Raw genomic sequence first — 18,326 nt, 5'->3', positions numbered from 1 at the left:
ACAAATGTAAAAAACATCCGAACCAAGATGAAGACTGTTTTTGTCTTAACTGTAATATGTATGTCTGCTGCAAGTGTGCCATATCAGAGCATGTAAAGAATGCTCACACTATCCTGGAAGCAGGCGCCCATGAAAAGAATAACATAGAGGAACTTACATCTAAAGCGAATGCAAAGATACGCAACGTTGACAAGTATGTTACATTTGTTGTAGACAAGCGTAAAAGGGTGCATAACGTACATGAACAACTCAATGATGAAATAGATGATACTTTTGAGGAATCAGTTCAGAAGTTGAGGAAAATAAAGACAGTGTTGAAAAATGAAGTCGGACAAAAGCTAGGTAAACTTGAGACTTCATTGGGAGACATGGAGGAGTCAGGTCGTAAACAAATAGACGAGATTAAGAAGGTTCGGGACTTGGTTAGGAATGGTCTTCATATTCCTCTCCAGACAGAGGCTCTGACCTCACATAAAGCGAAGTGTCAAACGCTGGAAGAGCTTCTAAGCCAGATTGGGCCAGATGTGGAGCTGCCAAGGAGAACTGCTGAGGAAGGTGAAAGAGTTGGCTTCAGGAGTCTGGGATCGGATGGACTCCAAATGGGCCAGTTAAGACAAAAGGAGTCCAAATGGATTTACAGGGAAGATTCGCTGACTGTTGGAAATATGGCCGGAATGGCAATATCACCAAACAATGAGATGGCTGTAGGTTGTTACGGGGGAGGAATAGTCATGTATTCTTCTGAGTGCAACATGCAAGATATCGTTCTGAAATCTGTTCCAGTTTATGCCTTACACTTCATGCCTGATGGTGGATACGTCATACGCGACTGTAATAACAAAATTGTCTTGTACACCGAGCTTCGTGAAAAGGTTGATGTAACGTTTGAGACAATGGATGTTGCTAAAGGTGGGCTTGGTGGTCTCACTGTAGGCAAGGATGGGCTGATTTTTATAGGTAACAGTGCATGCAAGAAAATACAGGTATTTAAGCCAGAAGGTGGGAAGGCAATTAGAGAGATAAAGTGTAACGGAATTAAACCATGGCAAATGTTTGCGATGAAATCAAGTCAAACGATTGTCGTTCAGAATGGTTCGAATGGGGTACAAGTGATCAACGATGTGTCTGGTGCTATCATTCATAGCATCAGCAAGGATGGTGAATGGGCTTTCCCTGCTGTGTATCAGGATAATTCAGTTATCATTGCATGGGTTAAGCACAAGCAGAGTCTGCTGAGCATCGTTCAGTACACAAAAGAGCTCAAATACATCAAAAACATTCTCACTGACTTCGAGATAATCAAACCAAATCGAGCATGGTACTATTTGCAAGCATTCAAGACGGGAGAGATTGCTTTCTGCACTCATGATAGGCTTTACATCTTCCATGAGACATGGGAGTAAATTTCAGTTTTGCAATTGAAACTTGATGTTTCATCGAATATCGGAACTTTAAAACTCCCGGATGCAATCCTTTCAGTGCCGCCTGCTTTGTAAACAAGCCTCTACCGAAATGTAATGTAAATCAAAGAGCAGATCTAGACTCCACTCTATTATAATGCTATCATAATGTTGGCCAATTTCATTATGCTGTCGGCAGTAGACAATGTACCGTGTACTCTTATGAAGTATCAAGATGTTGCTCTCAGTATTGCAAATGGCGGTTATTTTATAGACTGATGTAGTTAGATGATCGAGGAGAAGAGGGGATAGTACACCTTCTAATCCACGGAAAGCATACGTTGCAAATATAATAAACAGTCATGCATTCCCGCTGTAATGGGGGATGAGCAGCTTCTTCCAATGATATTTGTAATAATTAAAGATTCCCTAAGTGTTCATGGTAGTGGCAACGTTAGCAAATTATTGTTTTCAAAATACAATGTATTACAAATACAAATGTATCTGAAAATGTTTGTTTTTAAAATATGCAAGATACTTGGCAATCAATTCAATTTATATGTTGGTAATGATGGAGAAGGCATAATTCTATATACATATGTTTTTTGTTCTTTGTTTCAAGAACATTTTTGATAATGTAGGACATCATTTATTTTTGTCATAGTTGTTTACTGGAAAAATGCGTAAAAATTGTGAATTGTGTAAACGTTCTGAATGGCCTTTCTTTGTACAATCCATAATTCCCGTACATTCCTCTATCTCTCTTTGCTTTATGAGCATTTATAATTCAGTCATTCATTCATTCATTCAGTCATTCAATCGGCTAGGTTTATTGAAAGAAAATTCCTTGTAAATCAGTCCAAAGACTGATCGATGCATACACATGTTTCATAGTTTTATTGTTCAAAATTATTCAAAGACTACATTACATTCACCAAAATTGACTAGGAACAAAAAAATTGGGATAAGAAATGAAGAAAAAAAAATTGTTAAACATGTTGCACCTCAAATTGATAATAAAAACACCCCCCAAAAAAAAAAGAAAAAAGAAAAAAGAAGGATTAAAAAAACATAGAAAAAAAAAAGAGAATTGACAGGCTGGGGAAAACGACAGAGAGAAGAGAGGGAGAAAGATGAGGGATCTGTTGAGAAAAGGTAAAAATTAAAGAGTGCCATTTCATTCGTTCATGTTTTACATTTGAATCCTAATACAAGCAACAGAATCTTTGAAATCTTTGGAATATTGGGTATGTATATATAGTTACGAATACATATATAAATACCTATACTATGTTCATAGGTTAACAGACTGAACATGACAGTAAAATAGAAACCAATGATTTAGCTTAAAACTATCTTGTCTTACATCGTCACACTATTCTGGCAGCAAGGAATCAACCGCTGTATAAAGGGGGAAAAGAAATATTATTTTAGTCTATAGTCCAAAGATGTGAAAATAATACAGATGTGTGTTGAATTTCATGGTCAATTTAAATTCAAATTACTCATTTAAGTATTAATTGTGTTAATGTTATATTGACATTGATATGCTTTATATTTTAATTAAGAAGTTTAATGTAAATGTACAAAGTGTTTGAACAATTATTTGTCACATTATGTATACAATGAAGTTAAAAAAACGAGATCTACTGTACTTATTAAGAACTCATTTGTATCCTTTAATTGGAAAGGAAATCAATGTATTATATACTTAGTTTCTAACGCATACTGTAGTTTATCTTATTAGTATGCATTGAAGTTAATGTCTCCTTACTAGGTTTATGATTCTTTCATAGTAGATTAATTAACTTTCATTATTATATTTGTTAAGAGTATAAATACATCCCAATGTTAGTCGCTATAAAAGCATGATTATTATTATGGAATTATGTCAGTTATCATCTTCCATTCAAATTATCTTACGAATTTCATGTTCAATTTCATCATATTTTCTTAAAGGGGATAGAAGAAATAAACTTGAAATATGAATTTGCTCACTGAAATTTCCAGAAAGCTGTTCTTTGTCCTGTGTCATTGGTGTGAGAAAAAAAAAATCCAGAAGAAGTGAAAGACCGAGAAATAAAAAGTATTGATTTTAGAGAATCCATGCAGGAGGTATATAAATACTTTTGTTGATGATATTCTTATGATATTATGGGAGCGGTTATAACGGCAAGCTTGAATGTCAGCCATCAGAAAGAAGAGGGGAGAGGGTAGGGGGATAAGTCCAAGGAGTTAGAGAGGAGGAAAGGAAGGGTGGGGGTACAGTCTCGTTTCTGACTTTTCATCAAATACTGATGGCCTTTAAACTCAATCTACTTGCCTTTTCTTCGTCATTGACAAAAGGATATTAACTTTTCCTTCTCAAAAATTCCAGGGAGTTGCTAATTTTGATATCAAACTCATATAATAAAAAGCAAAGAAGCACACTTTTGGAGCTTTGAATGAAATCGGACAAAAAAGTTATGAATTGTTGAAAGTTGTATAGTAAGGGAACTTCAAATTGGCTAAATATGTTATATCACTGTGATGTAGTGTCGGACGACTTCCTATTTGTTCCAACAAACGTTCCATCTAAAATGTTTATGTTTTTTTTTTTCACAATGTAGGACTCGGGAGTTATCTTTCTTTCTAGAGGACATATGATATTATGCTATCCATACTATATTTGAGGAGTGCCCCCAAGGGAAAAGGGACTTTCAGGTTTGGAGGAAAAAAAATCTAGAAATTAATGATATTTTATAACAAGACAAACGGAGGAGTTGTCCATGAATACGTCACAATCCACTGACCAAATAGCCAGTTTGCAAGATTCGCAAAGCTTTAGTGATCCCATTTGTCAAACAATCGCACCTGCCTTATCAGTTGTTCGTTTGATTTAACCTTTCGCCAATCTGATTCTGAACTTATTATAAAGATTGGATTACCCTTTAATACCATGTTTCAAAGCGCATAATAGTCCTGTATGGATCCTATTAACACAAATAGTTTTTTTTTTGTATTGAAATTGTCTTTTTTATTTTTTAGTCACTTCAAGGTACATTGATATATTTGACAAATGATTCACACACCAGCTAGTGAAAATGAACATTTGATTTGTGATCCCTGCAAAAGAATAATTTTGTAGAAATTTGTATCCTCTTTTTAAAAAATATATATATATACTTGTATCAATACTGTATCTTTTACTTTTGGGTAGAGACTCTACGTCTCTGATACAAAGCTACCATACGTACAGTATAGATCAGTCAGTATATTATGCAATCAAAGTGGGAAAGCCTTTGCCCCTTTCCAGCTTAGAGGACTCACAAACCCCGCCCAAGGAATGGAAGAGTCCAGGACACCATGTGAGGAGGGACTAAATGAGTGATTGTTATGACCATGTGCCATTCCGTCTTGACACTATAGCTGCATCACAACCAACCACTGTTTCTCCCCGTGTTATTTTATTTTAGGTAAGACAATTTATTCCTACCTTTTATCATATGTTAGTTTGTATACAATTATGATATTACACTTATTTAAATACAATCATTTAAATACAAGTTGTTCATATACCATGCATGTAATTCTTGATAATAGGATGCATTTTGGGAGATGGATATGTGAGAGTTGGATGAGTGCTTCACTTCAGTTGGTATTTCGGATAGAATCTACATCTGTATCAAAATCACTGTTATTACAACCCAGAGCTTGTTGGTAATCATTTAGATAATGAAGTACAGCATGTATATAGAAAGGTTTGAGTAGTTTGGATACATTAATGCTGAAAATGTACATATCGATAACCAACAATATAAGCGTAGGCAAACTTCAAGCGGATAATGATTTAGATGTGAATAGGTCCATCCTGGACCATTATAGGGTGTGTTGTGTCATCAAGTTGACATTGAATGTGAAAGTAGCTATAGTCATTTGGAGGTATATGTGAACAAACCCATAGTTATTGTGAGCATGTCAGTGTGTTAAAGATGTAAACATTTCAGATGTAAACTGGACATAGGCCTACATAAACTCCCGCGCTTGCAGAGAGAGAGAGAGAGAGATTAGATAGAGATAACGACCATGTGGTTGGACAGCGGGGAGACCAGTAATCTCCTTCTAGTAGGGTTAGTCTGATTAATCAGACCCGCTAAGTATTTATAGATTCTTTTGTACATTAGCTATTTACTTCTAATGCAATGTGTCATGCAGAAAAAAGGGGAATGTGATAGGTAATGCGCTGTTAAGACTACGGTTCAGCCATAAAGAGGCTGAGAAGTAGAATAGTCAGTGAAGAGAGTGATAACTTTGTTTTGGGAGAAGGTGTTCTTTGTTTCCCCCTGGTTATAAAATGCATGTACTGTATGGCATAGGGAGAGAATTCCTTTTACACCCTCCCTTTTGGAGAGGATCGTTATTTAATTATGCTGACTATTAACTTTTTTAGAATCAGGGTAGCCATCTTGTTTTCACTTGTGAGACTTCACCCCAAGCTTGAGACTTTGAGAGTTAACTTTAATCAGTCTGAACCATGTTTGATATTTTCCCTATAGTAATCCATTATCTAACCTGTGCTTTTAAATAGAAAAGGAAAGAAAACAGTCCGTTAATTAGACTGATGTTGCTTCACCAATTCAATTAGGTAATTATGATATGTGTTGGAATTTATTAGTAAGTTGATTTTAGATTCATAAGAAAGACTTCGTTATGAATGATTCTGTAAATACATGTAGTTATTCAGCGGTTTAGTCATTTTGATTATTATAATAGACATGAATGATGAAAGGGATTTAGAGATGAAATGTCTAATAGTTAAAAAATAAAAGTTATTACGATTACTTTTATACTACCTAGTACCTAGATAATGATTGGAGGAGGCAATGTTATCACGGGTAAAGATTATTTGCGTTGATGAATACAGTATGTACTATGTTGTTTATTATTATTGTTTCTGTGTTTATTATTATTGAATGGCCTTTTCACGTCTTGACACTATCATTGCAACCAACTGTTGTTTCTCCTCGTGTTCTTTTATGTTAGCACCTAGTCTGCAGGCACAGACCCTAATTTGACACTTAATCAAAAAATCATTGTGCCTTGAGAGAAGTCTAGTCCAGCTACCTACTGGTTGTGTCAGGAGCAGCTACAGTACATGGCCTATGGTAGTCTTATAGTGCAGACTCACTTTTACGACTGACCAGGGTTTGTGCTTGCAGACTAGTTAGCACCCTAGCTATACCACTAAAGGCCTTACATTACATGTTCACACTTCACTTTGCACAATATTTACTTAACTGTACACTTTGAAGCCCTATGTGACCTGGGTGTAGCTATATACCGAGCGACTATAGATTTTTGCATTTTTATTTGTCTAAACGCTGCCCTCTTGGGCCCTCCAGAGCCTAAAAGTTTGTTGCTGCCTTTAGTCAGTATTTGCAATACAGTTCTTTTTGCACGGGATCGCCGCCCCTGGTTGTACTTGTACCGGTAAAGGCCCCCCCCCCCCTGGGGGGGGGGGGGGGGGTTGGAGGGGAGGGGGTACTCACATATTAGGCCCCCCCCAAAAAAAAAACATGTTTAGCGTCCTGTTTTTTCGAAAAATAGGAAGGAGGAGGCCCTTTTTATTTTTTATTTTTTATTTTAAAATGGCCGCTCAAAATGGCCGCTCGGTACATTTTCCCTGACATTCGGGCTATTTTTCAAGATGGCCGCCGACATTTTTTTTTTTTTTTTTTTAAATCAGAAATAGATCCATTTTAGCAGTGTTTTTCTCCTTTGAAAAAAAAAATTCAAAAAAAAATTTCAAAAAAAAATCAAAAAATCAAAAAAATTCAAAAATTTTCAACAAAAAAAAAAAAAAAAAAATAGGGGGCGGCCCCCAAAAAGGAAGCGGGCTGGGACGCTAAACATGTATATTTTTTACATGGCCTTAGGACATATGGGGGTGTGCAGCTCTAACGGGTCACTTTTTCACAAAAAATCCCTGAACATGGGTACTACTTTTAACAAAAATACCATTACAAATTGGTCCATTTTTGCAAATACCCGAAACACACCTGAGATTAGTGCAATATCGGTATTTTTCGAGAGAAATGCACCACAATGATCCCTATTAATGGGTAGGGGTTTCGAGGCTTGAGCGGCACACCCCCGTCCAAACCAAATATAGGTAGGGGAGACTTAGGTTAGTTGAGCCGGTGGTTAGTTGAGCCACCCCCTCTAAAATAAACCATGACCATTAAAAAAATTAAATGCTGCCATGTGGTGTTTCCTTATGGTACGGGAACACATGTGCTAAATTTGACACAGGGATGCAGACTACAAACTTGTGTAAATTGTACATCAACAAAATTCTGCTGGTCGAAGTGAATTCCGTGAAAAGTGGACATGTCCTCATATTTTCTACACCTTATAGAATTAACTGACTATCATGATACAGTTGAAAGGAGTATCATTGCAGTGGCGGATCCAGGGGGGGGGGGGGCACAGGGGGCACGTGCCCCCCGGCCCAAGCAAAATATGTTAAAATCAGCCCTAAATTCACCCAAAATGTACAGAAAAAAAGGGGCGTGCCCCCCCGGCCAAAAATAATTTGTTTTTTAAAATGTATTTTATTAAAAAAAAAAAAAAAAATAAATATATGTATATATATGCCAATGGCTGACCTAAAAAGGTGACCTTACCCCCCCCCCCCCCAACGGAGCAAAATGTCAAATTTAAAAATTTCGTGACCAAAAAAAAAAAAAAAAGTGTCCTCTTTTTTTTGGGAAAAAAAAAAATATATATATGTTCTCTTTCCCACACGGTGCCCCCCCCCCTCCCCCCGTGTGCCCCCCCGGCAAGAAATTCCTGGATCCGCGCCTGCATTGTATTCCTTATTATTTGATTTGTGTCTAGTATGACTTTCACTTTTCACCACGATGACTTCAAAATGGTGGGTGTGGTGTTAGTTGAGCCGATGTGTGTGTGGTTAGTTGAGCCAGTATTTGCAAGTGTGTTTGTGTATGTGTATGTGTGCTTGTGTGAAATTGTGCGTTGTGTGTGTGTGTATGTTTGCAAGTGGGTGTATTTATTTTATTCAATTGTATGTTTTTGTTTGTATTACACTTTTGCAGGAATAAAATAAAATTACTAAAAAATATTAGAAAAGTGTCACAAACATGGATTTATGCCATTGATCTACATGCATGGCTCAACTATCCTGACATCCTGGCTCAACTAACCTGCGTGTTGGTGTTAATTGAGCCACTTTACCACTTTTTTAAAATATCCCTGGCTCTAAAATCAAAAGTGTTGTTTTCGTAATATACAGATATAATATGCCTAACAAACTGCTCGTTCAATCCCACCCCAAACAGCCTTAAAAAACATTACCCAAGGGCACCAGGTGACCTGGTAAAAAATGGCTCAACTAACCTGAGTCTCCCCTACCCCCCTAGTATTAATCATGGAAAATGTATTTTATGTTTCACATTTTTCAGTGCAATACTAGCCAGCTATTAAGTATTTACAAAATATTTAACATTTTTGATTGAGTTGGTCAATTTATTTAACTCATCGATGTTGTTTTTTGTGCAGGTCGTGTGATTACTGCTTGAGTAGGAGCAATGGCTGTAACAGTCTACACTCCATGATCAAAGCCGCTAGCGACATGTTGTGCATAAATGTTTGATGATTCAAGAACATTGCTTACCATCAGGCATCAACCCTTACGCATTTCATCAGTTGAATGATGTAAGTAAAATTTAGAGTAAAGCATCTTGAAATTAATGGTATTCTGATCAGACTTAAGTCTTTTGAGGTTGATTATAATAACATATATATCTCTATGCCTTTGTGGTAACTTAAAGGGATAGTTGAGTTCTGTTTTCAGACCGAAATTGCCTTCAAAGTGCATGGTTATTGCTCTTATTCTTATCTATGACATTTATAGTGCCCTTTTAAAACCTAAAATGGCTATGAACGTAATTTTAAACCCCCAAATATGTGAAATTTAGCCAATACGATCATACCAATTCAGCTCCACTTTTTTGTTAGCATTTTCGTGTTCGTTATATTACGCACAACCAGCCCGCCCATGTATTGTTACTTTTAATTAATAATTAATTAACGGTCACCGTATTATTTTGAAAGTGGAGCTGAATGGGTATGATCGAATTAGCTAATTTCACACATTTTGGGTCTAAAACTACTTCATAGCAATTTAAGGTTCTAAAAGGGCACTAGAAATGTCATAGATGAGAATAAGAGCAAATAACCATGCACTTTGAACTTTTGAAGGCATTTGCAATCTGAAAACAGAACTCAACTATCCCTTTAAATCTTGTCTTAAATCGTCAAACTTGGCCTGGAACACGTGTATGATTGTGTGTGTTCTAGGCCACACATTTAAAGCGCATTCTTGAGTATCTGTATGGAGTCAGGATTACTTGGACCAATCAAAGACAACTCGGCCCAGCTGCAAATTGACCGTTTTTGCAGGGTTAGAGTTAGGGTTAGGGTAAAATGACAAAAATTGACCGTTTTGGCAGCTGGGCCGAGTTGTCATTTGGTCCGAGTTAGCGCCGGGGGGGGGGGGGGGGGGGGGGCGGGGGCGGTCGATTCGCCCCCATCAGATTGCTTAAGGGGCGATTGCAAAATAAAAAATTGCCCCTGTGAAATTATAAAATAAAGATTACCTTTTCTGTTATAATTTTTACACAATATAGAGTTTCAACTTTCAAACTTTAAACCAATGAAATGGAACTATGGAAGTCTGATTAGTATGCAGGATTTCTCGCTCGAATTTTACGGTTTCTAGAGGCCGCCATATTGTAATAAAAAAGAAGCTTTCAGTGGGGTTCGAACGTCAGTAGCGGCTATACCGTGCCGGTAGTACCGGAGTGCATGCTGCCGCCCCATATCTGCTGGAGCTAGCGGCGATTGCGCAGGGACCGAAACATGGAGAAGTTTTTCGTTGTATAAAGCGTGAACCCTCTGAAATCTGGTGATTCCAAAAAGGCTTATGCCGAAAGGGTCACGGTAGCGTCGCGTTGTGTCGCGTTGACTCGAACACGACCATTCGCCCAAGCCCCCCTCCCCCCGGTTGTGCCGAAAAGGTGCGTTGGGAGTGTCGCGTCGCGTTGACTGGAATGCGACCATTCGTCCGAAGCCCAACCCCCTCCCGGTTGCGTATTTTTTTCCGTACCGCTAATGCGTCGCAGAGGTTATTTCGACGACTTGAATAAAGGCAACATCTGACACACACACTGAATCGCGCCGCACTGATCAAATTCTAGGATTAAGATTAGGTTTGATTAGTCAGGGTATGTTGGTTTAGTCTAGGTTTTTAAGGTTAAGGTTGGGGGTAGGGTTTATGAATAGGAAAGGGTTTAGCTGAAATTAGCAATCGAAAATAATTTAAACCCCTAAAACCAAAGATAACCACCTTAGATAACCATCGGCACTGTCGGGTGATGTGTTATGATCTGAAAACGTGACAAGATCAGTGCGGCGCGCTTCATTGTGTACGTGTGTGTCGGATGTTGCCTCTATTCAAGTCGTCGAAATAACCTCTGCGACGCATTAGCGGTACGGAAAAAAAAATACGCCTCCCGGTTTCGCCGAAAGGGTGCGTTGACTAGTCTTCCACATCAGTAGTTTATAGTATAATTTAAGGAATAGAAATTTAAGTCGTATAAATTCAAATAATAAAAATAGAAACAGATTACAAATTAAATAAAAGTATTTTTTAAGTAATCTTGCGGATCAGGCGTTGTAAGAATTAAATCAATAAATAACAACAAAAACAATCAAATAATTTACTTTGATATTTAAAAATGTCAAATAAAGGTGTTTAACTAGTCTTGCATATCAGCCGTTTATTTATTTAAACAAATGAATTCTATACATAAAAAGAATTGGATATTATTTTTATTTGACATTTTTGAATATGTATTGAATATGTTAATTGATATGATTCTTATTAGCACCTGATCTGCAAGACTACCAAAAAACTAGCTTTATTTTATTTTTAATCTGTTTCTATTTTGATAATTTCAATTTAAGCAACTAAAATTCTATTAAAACTGATGTGGGAGACTAGTCAACGCACCTTTCGAGAAAAGCGCACTATGTAAAAATTAGTTTTTATCTAGCTTTAACAATGACGACTCAGAACACTCAGAAAAAAGCCCAGGTGATGATGTTGATGTTGATTCACAGCATTTGTATGGCGCCATTTATCTGTTTCAAAAAACATTCAAAGGCGCGAGCTCTTCCAATAAAGTTAGCATTTAAATGTCTGAAGGAAGATGTGAGGTTTGAGTGTAGCTTTAAATATGAAGTGGTCAAGGTTATCAGTTTCGGTGATGACGCATTTGACGTCAATGCAGGCGCCTCTCCGGTGAAAAGGAGGGTGATTGAGGCATAAACATGTCTTTAAAAAGGCAAACTATGATAGTAATTGGAGGGGGGAAAAAAAATTCCGAAAAATAATATGCACTTGATAATTCCATTACGTTTCTGGCAATTTCGTCATTCCTAATGCAAGATCCTTAGTTGTAGGACAAATCGGATATGCCCGCAATGACGTCAAATGCGTCATCAAGGCCACGTGACCGTATTAACTTTTTTCGAGGGGCGTAGCCCAGCAAGCGTGAGAACTGTGAAAAATGGATGGTTATTATCATTTTTTGTCAATTTAGAGATTTTCTGAAAAATCAGAGGCTGGAATATCAATAAGTAGAGGTGTAAATCATGTTTTGAAATGCTATGTTGGGTTAGAGTGGCCCTTTAAATATATAGTGTGTTATCTATTATCTAATATCACGTATTGGCATTGCCATTGCACTTAAGTTGCACTTAAAGGACAAGTCCACTCGAAAAATTACTTACTATCAATAAAAGCAGAAAAATCAGACAAACCAATCAAAAAAAGTTTGAGCAAAATCGGATAACTAATAAGAAAGTTATGAATTTTTTAACAATGAGAATCAGAACACAAATTGCCAAGATGGTTATCAGTTTGTGACGTCATGTCCTCACTATTTATCAATTGCTCTATATGGTTTAATCCCATTAATTTCCCTTTTTATTCCCCCAAACTTGATTTCCCCATGCCCTTGCCCAGGTTATATGATTTGTATCATATTGCGTGCCGTGCATGACATTTCACAAAATCTTTTTAGGAACTTTGAAGAATTAATACTATTTTGTGAATATTGTATATCCAAATTATTGATTTTTATATAAATAGTTTATCAAAATTCACATTTTTCATGATTTAACTGAAAAAAATTACTATATATTAGTGCATCCACACAAAAACATATTACTATTAATCTAACTTGGAGCTGGTGTAAAGAAATAAGATTCTTAAGGAGAAAATAGGAAATTTATATCATCAATATAAAGAAAATAATTAGTGGATAGGGATGACATGACGTCACAGACTCATGAGTGACTTGCCAATTTGTCTAGTGATTTTCAAAGTTTTTAATGTCATTAAAAATTCATAACTTTCTCATTAGTTATCCGATTTTGCGCAGAATTATTTTGATTGGTTAGTCTGATTTTTCTGCTTCTATTGAAAGTAAGTTATTTTTGGAGTGGACTTGGGCTTTAAGTTAAGTAGGCCCTCTCTCACCTTGCAGTACACACCAATACTGATATGCTAGATGATCAACCTTTTCTGATATTTTCCACAACGTTTCTTTCACATTGCAATCACATGACCAGAACTTAACTTTATCTTTAAGGTTTGAAAGTTGAAACTCAATATTGTGTGTAAGTTTAACAAAACAGATAATATATATTTTATAATTCCACAATCGCCCCCATGAGCAATCTGACGAAGGCGATTATTTAGCTCATCACCCCCGTGTATTTTGAGCCTTAATTACTAGTTACTGTAAGTTAATTGTAACAAGATGTGCATCAAGTTGAAAGTAAACTGGTCCATCATTGATGTCAGCACTAAGCAGGCACAGTGGTAAGCATTTATAAGTGCCTCACTGAAATAACTTTATCTCATTATGATGTGTAGTTCATATTTTGGGCTGTGTTAAATCAACCCTAATAATGTAAACCACACACTTGTTATTCTTAGTGTATAATTTAGCATTCTGGTGGAGTCACTTAATAACAATGAGTGTATTATTGGTACACAATGTGCATGAAGGTTATTCCTAAGAAACACTGAATACTGTCAGACGCTATTGAGTGAATGACTGGCATCTTTTTTCTTTGGTAACAACAAACATAAAATGAGCTGTAACAGGTACATGTGCATTTGTCTACATCAATCACCCACTACTTGTGCTGGCCAAAATTAAACTGATTGAATCTTTGTGCAGCACAAAACGTACGACCACTCGGTAAAAGGGTCTGAAAATCAGACTATTACTTGGGTGATTGCAATCACTTAAGTCAATTTCACTTTCGTTTTGAGGGAAGTTCTAAATTAAACATGTATTGTCTTTCAAATGCTGTTGGAATTTAACCTTTTCATTTTTTGGGCCTGCAAATGGGACATACATGTATTACCTTTAGCTCACTTAACTGTTACATTCTTCGAAGACTGATACCCAATGTACAAATGTAATGCTGTTATACTTATTTTTCGAATGTTTTGACTTTGTCATTTACAGTTCTTACGAATAAACGTCGACAAGAAGCATAGACTGTTCAAGCCCGTACAAGAAAACATGTGCATTGTTTTTTCGTTCTTCATCTAAGTTGATACATCGAGGCAGACACAATGGCTACTTCTTTGAAGCAGGCTGTCGATAAGAACCTAGAGTGTCCTGTCTGCCTGAGCTTCTTCAAGGACCCCAAGAACCTGACCTGCTCCCATACCTTCTGCAAGGGTTGTCTTGAGACTGTCCTAGTGTCTCATCGGAAGCTGTTATGTCCTACTTGCAGGGAGGAGACTTCGCTTCCTGGTGGAGACGTGGGTAGACTGAAATCAAACATAATAGTCAGATCACTTGTTGAAGATGTGGAGACCCAGGGCCATTCCAACTGTAATCAAGAAGACAAATCATTGCCAAAAAAATGGAACAAATGTCAAAAGCATCCAACCGACGATGAAGAATGCTTTTGTCTTAACTGTAAGAAGTACGTCTGCTTCAAGTGTGGCATATTAGAGCATGCAAAGGATGCTCACACTATCCTGGAAGCAGGCGTACATGAAACTGCGCAAAATAATACCATTGAGGAACTTGCATTTAAAGCAGATGCAAAGATACGCAACGTTGACAAGTATGTTACATTCGTCGTAGACCAGCGTAAAAGGGTGCATAACGTACAGAAACAACTTAATGGTGAAATAGATGAGACTTTTGAGGAATCAGTTCAGAAGTTGAAGAGAAGAAAGACGGTGTTGAAAAATGAAGTTGGGCACGAACTAGGTAAACTTGAGACTTCATTGGGAAACATGGAGAAGTCGGGTCTTAAGCAGATAGATCAGATTAAGAAGGTTCGGGACGTGGTTAAGAATGGTCTTGATATTCCTCTCCAGACAGAGGATCTGACCTCGCATAAAGCGACGTGTCAACAGCTGAAAGAGCTTCTAAGCCAGATTGGGCCAGATGAGGAGCTGCCCAGAAGAACTGCAGAGGAAGGTGAACGAATTGGCTTCAGGAGTCACGGATCGGATGGACTAATGCAGTTGGGTCAGCTAAGACAAAAGAAGTCCAAATGGGTTCTGCGCACGGGAGACCCCCTCCCTGGTGGAAATATCACCATGACCGGAATGGCAATATCACCAAACAATGGGATGGCTGTTGGTTGTAGCAGGGGAGGAATAGTCATATATTCTTCTGAGGGCATCGTACAAGATACCGTTCTGAAATCTGTTAAGATTGTGGCATTACACTTCATGCCTGATGGTGGATACGTCATACGCGACAGGAATAATAAAATTGTCTTGTACACTAAGCTTTGTGAAAAGCTTGATGTAACGTTTGAGACATTGGATGTTGCGAAAGGTGGGCTTGGTGGTCTCACTGTAGGGAAGGATGGGCTAATCTTCGTAGGTCACAGAACAGTTGACAAAATACAGGTATTTAAGCCAGAAGGTGGGAAGGCAATTAGAGAGATAACGTGTAACGGATTTCTTCCATGGCAGATGTTTGCATTGACATCCAGTCAAGCGATTGTCGTTAAGAGTAGTTGGGATAAGGTACAAGTGATCAACGATGTGTCTGGTGCTATCATTCATAGCATTAGCAAAGTTAACGTCAACGCTAACCCTGCTGTGTATCAGGATGATTCAGTTATCATTGCATGGGTTAAGCACTATCAGGGTCTGGGTCTGCTGAGCATCGATCAGTACACAAAAGAGCTCAAATACATCAAAAACATTCTCACTGATTTCAAGATAATCAAACCTATTCGAGCTTGGTACTATTTGCAAGCATTTAAGACGGGGGAGATTGCTTTCTGCACTTCTGATAGGCTTTACATCTTCCATCAGACATGGGAGTAAATTTCAGTTTTGCAGATGAAAATGATGTGGACTGTGGAGTTTAACAAACTTACAAAACCCAAACATTTAAGATTGTTACTAGGTCAAGTGGGAAAAAATGCACCGTATAATTACTATCTTCTCTTGCGTGCCATGGTCCCCGTTGTCACAGCTCAAAGTCGTCACCAACATACACAAGTTCACCATTCACTCTGACTGCGCTACTTGATTGTTGGTAGAGTGCTTGAAGTATAATTTAGGTGTATATATTTTGACGAATATCCAAAGAAGTTCATTGCTTTCCACAGACCTCGCTGCCAGACTGAGTCGAATGCCTTTTCGTTATCGATGGAGCAGCATAGGAGACTCTGATTTCTTTCACGGCGTTTTTCCATCATTTGTCTCAGGGTGAACAATTGGTCCACGGTGGAGCGTCCTGGACAGAATCCAGTTTGTACTTCGGACAGCACTTCTTCTGTTTTCTTCACGATTCTCTGCTGGAGGATGATACTGAACTTTTTCCCTGCATGGCTAAGGAGGCTAATACCCCGGTAGTTTCCACAATTTAGTTTGTCTTTTTCTTGTAGATTGGAGTTATTATGGCCTTTCCCCAGTCAGCCGGAAAAGTTTCTTCCCGCCATATTTTATTGTACAATTTGTGGAGTATGGTGATACCTGTTGACCCAGCAGCTTTGAGTTCCTTTCCTGTGATGCTGTCAAATCCAGATGCTTTCTCTTCTGCGAGTTTCCGAACAGCGTATTCTACTTCATCTTGCAGAATGTCTTGAACTGGGTCGAGGCTGGCCATCTGAGGTATGTTAGTAGCTTCTCCATTTGTTTGTTTCTGGTTATTTACAGTTCTTCAAAGCTTACTTTCCATCTCTCTTTCATGTCTTTCATCTCGGTAAGGATTTGTCCATCTTTGCTTTTCACTACCTGTTTTCCGATGTTAGATTTCTTGGTGATTTGTTTAATTGTTGTGTAGACTGCCTTGGATAGCCTGACGTGAGGTTCCCACTTTTTTGCATAGATCTCGTATCCATTTGTTTTTTGCAGCCTTTTGTTTTCCTTCGTATTTCTCTGATAAGGTAGTTGTATCTCAGTCTTTTGTTATTCATCTAATTTACTGCTTTCAAACTGGCTTCTATCGGATTCACACCGATGAAAATACCGATTGAATTCTCCTTATGTAAACAAAGGAGAAACCGCCGTTTTCTCCCTGTCGCTTTCAAACTGCCGGTGAAATTCACTCGCGGTGGCGAGCCCTTACCGGAAGTGAAGAATTATTGCGTAATTATTAAGCCCGCGCTCCATCTAGCTAGCATGCAGCATGTTTAACAAAACGTCAACAAACACAGCTGGTTACGATAAAGCGCGCGTATACTGCGATCTTTGACCATTTTAATCGCTGTTTTAATCGCCTTTTTCTCCCGAACGCTTTCATACTGGCCATTTCATCATTGTCACACCAATAGAATGAGAATTTCTCCTGCTCTTGAGCAGGAGAATTTAATCGCCTATTTCTCTTTTTTTCATCGGCTATTTAATCGCCTTTTTCTCCTCTGTTGCTTTCATACTGGCCGTTTCATCGGATGCGTCCGGATGCATCCGATACAAATCAGGCCAGTTCGAAAAGGGTATTTTATTTAGCCTCCTTTCTCTCCTAACTTCACTCCTCTCATAGCCACCCTGGTCTGTTTGTCCCTGTTGTACGAGTCATCAGGTTAGCAGTCCCCGCCACGAGAAGGTTGACCAGGACGATAACCCGTACTCTCACAAGTTGGTCATAATATAACCCTCTCGTTTTGCTTGTTACAGCAGTTTGCTACCGGGGATGTCTCCTACTTGTATGGTCCACCAAATGTGTTACAAAATGGTAAGAGAGTAGGCCCTACAGACTTAAGGGGGGGGGGGGGATTATATTTGTACTATTAAATTGACTTAAATTAATTTTTTTTCTCAAAATTATTACAATGTATCTGAAATGTAGGCCTTAAGATATGCAAGGTACTATAGATATGTAAATTGTCCATGTTTTGTTTACTTCACGCATGTATTGGTAATGGTTTTGAAGGCATAATTCTTTTTTTCTTTTTTTCTTTGTGTATTTGTTTCAAGGACATTTTTATAATTTAGGACATCATTTAATTTTATGTATCCATAGTTGTTCACTGGAACGATGCGTATCAATTGTGAACTGAGTGAACTTTAATACTTAAGGTCCTTTCTCTGTATAATCCCTAATTCTCGTACCTGTATCTATTTTTTAATGCTTATAATACATCTATAATTCATTTATTCGTTCATTCATTTATTCATTCATTTGTTTAGGTTCATTGAAAGAAATTTCTTTGTAAATCAGTCCAAAGACTGATACATTAAAAAATGTACATAGTTGCATAGTTACAAATTTTATAAAAGAAGACAATACATTGTCCAAAGGAATACAAGGTACAAAAAATTAGAAATGAAAAAGAATTGTTAAACATGTTGCA

The 18,326-nt window shown here is 37.6% G+C and overlaps 1 protein-coding gene across 1 annotated transcript; it reads left to right on the top strand.

The window, feature by feature from the left end:
- Positions 1–4,795: 4,795 nt before the first annotated feature.
- On the top strand, positions 4,796–16,673 carry LOC115926609 (tripartite motif-containing protein 5-like). The gene is made up of 3 exons (XM_030991472.1): positions 4,796–4,855; positions 8,961–9,116; positions 14,012–16,673. The coding sequence occupies exon 3, from the start codon at positions 14,122–14,124 to the stop codon at positions 15,850–15,852; it is 1,731 nt and encodes a 576-aa protein (XP_030847332.1). The 5' UTR covers positions 4,796–4,855; positions 8,961–9,116; positions 14,012–14,121; the 3' UTR covers positions 15,853–16,673.
- Positions 16,674–18,326: the final 1,653 nt, after the last annotated feature.

This window comes from Strongylocentrotus purpuratus, unplaced genomic scaffold (assembly GCF_000002235.5).
Source record: "Strongylocentrotus purpuratus isolate Spur 01 unplaced genomic scaffold, Spur_5.0 spur5_scaffold_2, whole genome shotgun sequence".
NCBI lineage: Eukaryota > Metazoa > Echinodermata > Echinoidea > Camarodonta > Strongylocentrotidae > Strongylocentrotus > Strongylocentrotus purpuratus.
The sequence above is the reverse complement of the archived record's forward strand: the minus strand, read 5'-3'. Positions and strand labels throughout refer to the sequence as shown.

Excerpts from the sequence above, each read along its gene's own strand:
- LOC115926609 (XM_030991472.1), top strand. The coding sequence starts at position 14,122 with ATGGCTACTTCTTTGAAGCAGGCTGTCGATAAGAACCTAGAGTGTCCT.